Consider the following 10,241-nt stretch of genomic DNA (forward strand, 5'->3'; position numbering starts at 1 on the left):
AGGAACAAAAGGCATACTTGGGAAAACACACACACACACTCTCTCTCACTCAGACTTCTAACTTGTAAGCTCCCTACTGTATTTATTACAGGTTCCTCTGAGAAAAGTACTGAAGTCTTACATTTTTATTCCAGCAAGTGCTTAACAAACTATTTGTTGAGTCACTCCATTTAAGCCGACAAATATCTACCGCTGACTGATGGCCACCAAAACCCATCAAAATAAGCTCTCCACCTCATACTCATTAGAGTGGATACTATTAAAAAAAAAAATTGTTGACAAGGATATTGAGAAATTGGGACCCTTGTGCACTGATGCAAATGTAAAATGGTGAAGCTGCTTCAAAAAACAGTATGGTATTTTTTCAAAAAATTAAACATAGAATTACCGTATGATCTGGCAATTCCACTTCTGGGTAGCTAGCCAAAGAATTGAAAGCAGGGTCTTAAAGAGGTATTTATACATGTATGTTTATAGCAATATTATTCACAATAACCAAGAGGTAGAAGCAATCCAACTGTCCACTGGTAACAAGGAAGAAATTCTTGCCATTTGCAACAATACAGATGAACTTGAGGACATTATACTTACTTATTTGAGGTACCTAGAGTAGTCAAGTTCATAGAGACAGAAAATAGAATGGTAGTTGCCAGAGGCTGAGAGGAGGGGAGAATGGAGAGTTTGGTTAATGGATATAGAGTTTCAGTTTTGCAGGATGAAAAAGTTCTACCAATCTGTTGTATAACAATGTGAATATACTTTATATAACTGTATACTCAAAAATGGTTAAGACTAACTTTTATGTCATGTGCATTTTACTGTAATTAAAAAATAAATTTAAAACTCCAAAACGAGCTTCACAGTTATCTGCTTAAACAGGTGTACCCCTGAGTCATTCATTTCAATGCTTTATTCTCTAGCCCATTTTGGGACGTAGGAAAAATTGCTCTAAGGATTACATAGTGGTTTAGTTGATGCAGTTATTTCAACAATCAAAAGACAAGATCCCTGTTTCAAAAAGTGAAATAAAATTCTGAGAAGTTAAATGACATGCTCTAAGTCACCCAGCTATTAGTCCCAGAGCTGAGATTTAAAATGCAATTTCTAAATTCATAAATGAGACATGTTCCCTGCTGCTTTTAAAGAGGCTTACATGCCCTAGCCAGTTTGCACAGTGGTTAGAGCATTGGCCCTGGGACTGAAGGGTCCCAGGTTGGACTCTAGCCAAGGGCACATACCTTGGTTATAGGCTCGACCCCCAGCCCAGGTGGGGTGTGTGAAGCAACCAATCGATGTGTCTCTCTCACATCAATCCAACCCCCCCTTCCACTTTCTCTGAAAAGCAATGGAAAAAATATCCTTGGGTGAGGATTAAAATAAATAAATAGGCTTACAGTTCAGTGAGGAACTTAGTTCTTCCTTCATTTAGGTATTCAAATAATATACAGAAATGAATGTAAATGTCACGAGAAGGTGAAAACTATGAGGACAGCATAGAGCTAGCCAGCCTCAAATGGACTGATACTATTATATCTGCCAAGCTGGATGAAATTCTCTCCCCCCAGGAATCAGGTTCAGAGAACTGAAAACACATACACCTTGGGGAAGCTTGGGTCAGCTCTCTTAGCTAAGTGCATGGGGAAGTGGTAAAAAAGAAAAGAAAAAAAACCCTAGCTGTGCAGACATGCAGGGTGCAAGATTTTGTAAATGTAAAGGAGGGAGGTAGGTGCCTTCATCTATTTTCTAGGTCCTGGTTGCAACCATACCTGAAGCTTTAACTGTACTTCCTCCTTTCCCCTTGGTAGCATGAAAAGACCCCTGGATCTTAATCATAAACTCAGTATCTACAAGGTAGTGCCTGAAACACTCCAGGACTCAACTCTACGTTTCACTCAGCTAGCTCCAAGTCATTCTCCAGGTCCCAGCTTAACACCACTTCCTCCAGGAAATCCTCCCAGACTACTCATCAAATTTAGTCCACCTTTTATACCCTCCGGTAGCACTCTGCACCACATCATACTCAGTAAATGTTATTGCTTTCCTGTTGGACTGTAAATACCAGAGTAAAAACCACTTCTGTTCACTACTTTAATCCTACCACCTAGCACATAAATCAGGTACATGCTTAATATTAGTAAATTTAAAAAAAAATCAGGAAACTAATAGAGGTAAGTAGGAGTGAGAAGAAATCAACAGTCCCCTCCTGATAAAAAACTAAGTTGCTCTGACCCTATGGCGCTCATCCCTTCCAGGTATTCAGTTTTTCCCTCTTCACCCTCCTCAACAGGCTCAAGTCAACTCTGACAATCATTATTTTATACTTCGGTGCCAATGGAGGAACATAGGCTATATGCAGGAAGCATGTTTCCAGGCAGCTTGGAGTAACAGAGGAAGACCTATAGTAATTAAAAAACAAATCACAGGTTTTGGGGTCTAAACAAATCTCAGTTCTGCTATGTATTTATTGGCTGTGAACCTTGGACAAGTTACCTATGAGGTGGTTTCCTTTTTTTTTTTTAATATATTTTTATTGATTTCAGAGAGAGGAAGGGAGGAGAGATAGAAACATTAATGATGAGAGAGAGCCATTGATCGGCTGCCTCCTGCATGCCCCATAGTGAGGATCGGGTCCACAACTCAGGCATGTGCCCAGAGTGGGAATCGAACTGCGATCTCCTAGATCATAGGCTGATGTTCAAACACTGAACCACACTGGCCAGGCAAGACCTGGTTTCCTTATCTGTAAAGTGAAAAAAATAATATTTGAAAGATGAGGATGAAAATGAATTTCACACCATATCACCTAAAGCAAAGGCTTGCAGCAAATGTCGGTGTTGGTCATGGCATATCTCATGCAGACCCTCATCCCTACATACCACTTCCTAGCTCCTACAGGCCATAGGCTTGGAACCCAGAGCCTGCCCTACAACTGAGAATCTGAGAGGTACCTTAGAAGGCATCTATCCTGTTGGCTTTCTAATATATAGGAGCCCCAAGAATGAATTAAGAAAAGAGAAGCAAAAAGGAGTAAACAGCACCTCAGGTTTAGGCACATAGGTCGGTGAAGCAAACTGGATGTAGGGAGGAGAAGTTCTGGATATTTATTGGAAAATCAATTTTGTTTTTTTTAACTTAGTAAGTACATTAATGTAAGGTGAGAAATAAATTTTATATATGGTTCCTGGGAAAACCCAACTTGGATGCTTTTCATAAAAATGTTTTTATAAACACTTGAAAACTGAGAACATACAGATTAAATTCATGGGAATCACCCTAGCCAGTTTCTAGTTTGGCTCAGTGGATAGAACATCTGCCTGCAGGCTGAAGGGTCCTGGGTTCAATTCTAGCCAAAGGCACAAACCTCCATCCTTGGCCCCAGTTGGGGCATGTGCAGGAGGCAACCAATCAATGTGTCCCTCTCACATCGATGTTTCTCTTTCTTTCTCTCTTTCCCCCTTCCACTCTCTCTGAAAAGCAGTGGAAAAAATAACCTCAGGTGAGGGTTAAAAAAAGTTTCATGGGAATGGTGTATCAGTTATGGCTAACCACCATGAGTACATTATTTGGGATGTTATAAATATCAAATTTAATTTTGTTCTGAATTTTACTTGCACTCAAAACTCTGTTCAGAAACACTGGATTTTCTGTTACTCATGTAAGTTGGTCTCCTCACATCTTTGAGCTCCAAAAAGCATACAAGAGACTACTTTATTAAAAATTAACAGTTAACAAGCAAAACTAAAAATCTGAATCCAGATCTGTTCCCAAGTCTTGAGCTTTTATAGATAATACAGTGGTACCTCGGTTTTCTAATGTCTCCGTTGACAAACATTTCGGTTTACAAATGCTGTAAACCCGGAAGTAAATGCTTCGGTTTCAAACACGCCTTGCAAGTCGAACATGCCGCACAGCTTCCGCTGAGGGCAAGATCCTGAGGCCTAGCTGTCGACTGTTGATCCCTCGGTTTTTGAACATTTCAGAACTCAACCGGTCTCTGGAACGGATTGCACTCAAAAACCGAGGTACTACTGTACATACTACTGGTGGCCTTGCCTTTCAAACAGGTGGTGCAAATACCCAGTCGAGTTCCAGGGAGGGAGGAAGGTAGCAGTATAGCAGGGAGTAATAAAGGCAAGTTACAGAGCCGATGAGCCTTAAAGGAAGGCAGGACTTGAATAGGGTCCAGAGTCTCTCGAAGGTGGACTGGAGGGGTGTACTACTGGTATCTTGACAAATACCCCTGGACAGGGGAGTAAAGACACACCCAAAGTACCTCTAGATAAGCAGAAAGAGTAGCACAATGGGCAGAAAGCATAAGAGACAAAGGGGAATACAATTCACAAAATTTGATGAGAAAGAGGGCCATCCTTTAATGGCTCTCACCTATAACATCAAATCCAAACTCCTTAGTACACAATGTCCTTCAGGACTTGGCCTTGCCCATCCCAGCTGTCTCAATCCCACCTTTCTCCCTAAGGCACCCTATACTTCTGCCATCCCAAACAACTTGTGGTTTTCTTGACCTGATGTGCTGTTTTCAAATTTCTGTGCTTTTGCATGTATATTTTCCTCTACCTAGAATGCACTTCTCAAAGCTAACTCCTAGTCATACATTAACACCCAGCTCAGAAGTATGTGAAGCCATACAAAGACAACCCCATGCCATGCAGGCCTTTTTTCTCACAGCACTTCACAGATTCCTGTATAGCACTGGTATATTCTCTGCATTATTGCCCAACTCCACCCCATTATTTGGACTAAGAGCTATTAAAGAGCAGGGAACATGTGAATCCTGGCACATAAAAAGGTGCTCAATAAATGTTTTCTGAGTGAATGACCTTGCATGAAAGGTTTTTAAAACGACTAAACAGTGATACAAGCAAAAGCAGACAATAGCTATTTTCTGTTATTGGAAGCATGTATTTTTTTCAACTCTGATCTTTGGTTGAGTGTCACTTAGAAACTACACAGACTGGGATGCTCTATTACTTCCTAGCTGTGTGTCCTTGGGCAAGTTAACCTCTCTCATCTCCTCACTTACAAACCACCGTTGTAGTGTGGTTATGAGGATTAAAGAATGTTAATATTTTAAAAAACAAAACAAAGTGCTGACTACATGGTAGGTCTACTAGTTTGTCATAATCACAAAAACCTTAAATAGAACAGGATATTGTACTATCGGAAATGTGATCAGAATGAAATTTTGGTTGGAACCATCTGTTTTTTTGGGGGGAGAGTTGAAAGTCAACAAATCCAACAGCTCTGTCTTCAAGCTGCTTTGTTTGCTCTGTAAGTATTCTTATTCAATACCAGTCCCTTAATGCCCACTATTTCCCTTGGTTCCTTTGATAATGCGCACTCAGGGTTCTCTGGTCTTTCTGAACACACTTCCTCTGTCCTCTTCTGTAACTTGTCCTCTATTGACACCTAAAGTCAGGCATTCCTTTGGCTAAGTTTTCACATTTTTCCTCATCTTGTCCACTCTCAAGGCTTCAATTAGTATCTTTATGGAGATAGTCCTATAACCTCTCAGTCATATTCAGAAAGTGTTTCAAGTTTAACTTATCCAAAATAGGTATTTCTTATCTTAGTTAATTAGATAATCAAGTGTACAGCTGCAATTTCTCCTCTCGTACCTTTTCTTTTTTTCCTGATTCTTATGCATCTCACCAGTCCTCAGGTTCCTCTTCCTTTGCCTACCTCCTAAAGTGTTTGCCAGAGTTAACTTCTTCAGTCTTTCCATTCTACCTCAGTGGCTCTTAACCTTTCTGGGATAATGGGCCCCTTTGAAAATCTATTGAATGCTATGGATTGTTTACTAAACGGATGAACACACCCAACATCTGTTTGCAATTTCACCTAACCAATGACCTCAAATAAGAATCTGTGCCCATCCACATAAGACTAAAACTTATACAAATTTTCATCTCCAGGTTCTACTTACTTGTTACAAATTTCAAGATGCCTTCTGTATATAGCCTAAATGGCCAACAGGCACCACAAATTTAATCTGAACCAGAACTCACTATTTCTCCCTAACAAACCTGCTCTACCTCTGGTATTCCTTCTTGGATAATGGCACTACCATCCTCCAAGGGTCCCAAGCAGTGGAATTAACAACTATGCCCATACTCTTGTCTCAAAAATTCCTCTCAAATCCAAACCCCACCTCTCCCAGCCTCTTACCCTTTAAGATCTCATCATCATTTGCTTCTTCCCATACTTGGCCATGATTAAAACTTCCTACCACTCTTCTGACAATAGCCCCCATTACTAATTCTATCTTTATAAGGTCTTATTAAGTCTCTCACCTCCATCTGCTACCTTCCACTGCCACTAGATAGTTACAATAGTCTGACTCCCCCACCTGAGTTTTTTTCTTATGTCCACCAGTGTTGATCTATCTTCCCCTAACATTTTAAAAATGACCATGTGACTAACTGCCTCTATTCAAAAACAATGATGCTTCTCCACTGCACAAATATACAAACTCAGTTTTGCCTCTAGAGTCCTCTACAATTTGACATCCAAGATCAGATTCCATTGTTCACACTGTCACTTGTGCCTATTAGCTGTCTATCAAAATCACACTCACTCTTCAAGGCTCAATTCAAACTCTGCTCTTCATCTTTATATCCTCCACAAAATGATTAGGAAAGAGCTCTGCACAGAAAAGGTAAAATTCCTAATGAACTGATTCAGGAAATGAAAAAGAAAAGCTTGAAAATCCTTAAAATCTTCTGGAAGCATTATGTTTTTCAAAATATTGTTATTCAAATATTAACATTTCAATCAAGAAGCCCTCCATAAACCCAGCATTGCTAATCAACATTTATTAAATGTTAATAATGTGCAACATAATTGAAGTCTCACTAGGGTCCATCACCGACCTGAATATAAAAAGCTACAATCCAGAATTTTAATTCCAATTATATTTCTACTTTACTTAGGAAAGAAAAATTACAGTAAGAGGACTTGGCATTTCACCTGATAAAGACTTAGAAGGTCAAATAAGTCTACAGCAGTGATATAATTACCAGGTCTAAGTCATTTCAGACTAGTAAAAATCCTATCAGATAGAAAAACACCACCAAAAAAACCCTTTCAATTAAAATGTTCTAAACATAGCCCTGACCAGTGTGGCTCATTGGTTAGAGCGTCCATCCTGGCACAGAAGAGTGCAGGTTGGATTCCCAGTGAAGGGCGTGTACGTGGGTTGCAGGTTCGATTCCTGGCCCAGCTGGGGCATATCTGAGAGGCAACCAGTTGATGTTTCTCTCTCTCTCCTCCTGCTTTCCACTCTCTCTAAAAGTCAATAGAAAAAATATCCTCGGGTGAAGACTAACAACAAAAATTGTCCTAAACCTAAAGATTGTTTCAGTCCCTATTTTAGAGGCTAATTTTTTTTAAAAAGGGACGAAAAACGTGATAGGCAATTCTGAGCCTCTGATAACGAGACATTTACTGGCATACTTACCAGCAGGTGCAACAGCAATCAGATGTATGACAGAGAAATGATGCTGCAGGCAGTACTTTCCATTACTTTCTAGTGCCTTATTTCTTTTAAGCCTGACCTAATTTAATTTCTCTTTTGGCTCCTAAGAGTCTGAGTTCATGTTAATTTCCACAGTTGTATACTGTGAAGCATTTTGCTCCTGAAGAGAATGAGAATATTCAATACTGAATTAAAATGTTTTTTTTAAATAAGAATTTTAGCTAGTCTTTCTATCTAGCTAACATACTTAGTAAAATATGCCCTCTATGACATTTCTAAAATTATGACCAAATTTGAATGTTCCTGAAATATATTTGCTTATAACAGTAAAATATGCTAAAATTGTAAAATTAGTAACAGCATTTAAGGATAGCAGGGTGTAATGGCGAGAGCGGCAGCATTTGAAATAGGATCTTAGTATACAATCTCAAGTCTGACTCTTTAGTTGCATGACTTGCATGACCTTAGGAATTGGCTTTGCATCAAAATACTTTCTCACCTGAAAGTAGGATATCACCACCTTTCCCTCCCTCGAGGTGGATGTTCAAATAAAATGAGGTAATGCACCTAGCACAGTATCTGCCACTAAGTGTTCAATATTAATTTTGTTCCTTCATTCAACACAAAAGACAGTCACAAGATTTAGGTGTGAAGAAGTCTACACTTCCACAAGTCTTCATCAGCATAACACATTACAGCTAGTTGGTTCTAATAAAAACAATACGGTACCCTCATTCCAAACCTTTCTGAGGGATCTGGATTAAGGTGGGGGAGCCTGCATGTGACTGCAAGAACTCCATTTAAGGCTGCCTATATATTGGCCATTAAAACATTAACAGTAAAAGTCCACAGTAATTGTGCTATACCGTCTGGATGTATTTATGCTGGTAAGAGAGCTCACTCGGGGTAAAGGAAAAACACACACGAAAGTGTCAAATTAGGCCCAACTCCAAACAACTCTTCAATAAATCAAGAGAGCGATGCTGACTTACTCTTCCTGAAACGTCAACAGTACGATATTAAAATCCATTTTAAAACTTCAAGATTGAAATATTTCACAACTAACACTGGTACCACTAATGCTTTGTAGAAAGCCTGCTCAAGAGAGCACCATTAGCACTACCGAAGATGGTTAATGAAAGCCGTTCGCGGAAAACATTGGCGAGGTGAGGAAAACAGATCATTTCGGTGTTCTGGCATACAAGCCGAGGTGAACCGCTTTCACCACCAAGGCCCCTGCCACCACCGACAAGCATCTGGAGGAATTCCCGACTTTATAACCGGATGTCAAAAAGAAGACTATCATACAGCAAATGATGGTCTTCCTGGGGGTCCTGGGTCTAAAACCGGCGCTGCGCCAGGGTCCTGGCCTCCGCCCCCCGCGTCCCTCTCCGCGGCGAATGAAGGCCGGCCCGCAAAGTGCTGTAAACACCCAAACCTCGACCGGCCCAGGGCACCGCCCGAAGCCCCGGTGCGCGGACCGCGGGGAAGCCCGGGGTCGGGCGAGCGGGGGCGCCGGGGCGCGGGGGCGCGGGAGGCCCAGGCGCGGACGAGGCCGCGGCTTCGTTCGCTGCGGCCCCGAGAGGTGGGGTGAGCGGGCGCGGCCAGGCCTGCCGGCGGACGTCGACACTCACCACACCATGCCGTAGGCGCCCTCGCCAATGTAGGAGAGGTTGGTGTAGCGCGGCCCCACGTCAAACACCTGCCCGCGGACCATCTCCGGGCCCGCTCCCGCCGCCGCCGCCGCCGCCATGTTGGCTGCCGGGCCGCCGCCGCCGCCTCCGCCGCGCTGGGCTTGACGCTCTGCGGCCGTCGCTCGGCCCACGCCGCGCCTCCCGGAGGGACTGCGCCCCCGCCGGTGCAGCTGCCGCCGTTGAGCGGGAAGGAGCAAGAAGGGCGCCGCTCAGAAAAGCTTCAGAGCTCACAGCAGCTCGGACCGACTGTCTGTCTGACTGACGGGCGGGCCGGCGGGCGGAGGGCGGGGCGCACGCAGAGGAGGGCGCTGGGGCGGAGCCAAGCAGCGTGCGCGTGGATTGGCTCTCCGCGGCCTGGGGGCGGGGTTGTAGGGCCGGCGGATGCGGCGAACTCAGGGCGGAACCCGGCGGCCCGCGGCAGCAGCGGCACCGCCCTACGCGATCACGTGGGCTGGCGGGGGAGACTGCGCGGGAGGCGGCTCATGAGACTCGGGAGGTCTCGGAGGCCTCGGGAAAGAACCCGCAGGACACATTCTGATGGACGGTCGGGGGCAGGGAAAGCCCCAGAGTGCGGTCCTAACTCAGCCTGAGAGCGACCCTGGACTGCCCGTGAGCAACAGCGACGCGCCACACACGGGCTTCGGACCTGGGCCAGGCCTGTGAGAGCGTGTGGTCCCCGCAGCAACTTGCGGATACTGAGACCCGGGCAAAAACCGAAAGGGCCCAGCCGGGCGTGGCTCAGCGCTTGAGCCTCGACCTAAGGATCCAGGCGACCGGGGTTCGACTCCCGGTCAGGGCACATGCCGGGTGTTAGGGCTCGATCCCCAGCCGGGGGCGTGCAGGAGGCCGCCGATCAATGACTCTCTCACCACTGATGTTTCTGTCTCTCCGGCTCCTTTCCTCTCTCTGAAATCAATAAAGATATATTTAAAAACAAAAAAACCGAAAGGCATGACCGAGACCTAGAAAGACATTTGCATACTGAGAAAGTGTGAAACACAAAAGGTGGGAGGATCCTATAATCAAACAGAGGTTCTTTCAACAAGTGTTTG

At 43.6% G+C, this 10,241-nt stretch overlaps 1 protein-coding gene across 1 annotated transcript in view; it reads right to left on the reverse strand.

Moving 5' to 3' along the window:
* The window catches only part of MAPK1 (mitogen-activated protein kinase 1), a 57,782-nt gene extending 48,316 nt beyond the window's left edge, over positions 1-9,466 (reverse strand). Inside the window, exon 1 of the mRNA XM_081123411.1 lies at positions 9,130-9,466. Coding sequence (XP_080979537.1) covers positions 9,130-9,248 — 119 coding nt within the window. The 5' untranslated portion in view covers positions 9,249-9,466. The remainder of the gene's footprint in view (positions 1-9,129) is intronic.
* Between the last annotated feature and the right edge of the window lie 775 nt (positions 9,467-10,241).

This window comes from Miniopterus schreibersii (assembly GCF_964146895.1).
Source record: "Miniopterus schreibersii genome assembly, chromosome: 20".
Classification (NCBI taxonomy): domain Eukaryota; kingdom Metazoa; phylum Chordata; class Mammalia; order Chiroptera; family Miniopteridae; genus Miniopterus; species Miniopterus schreibersii.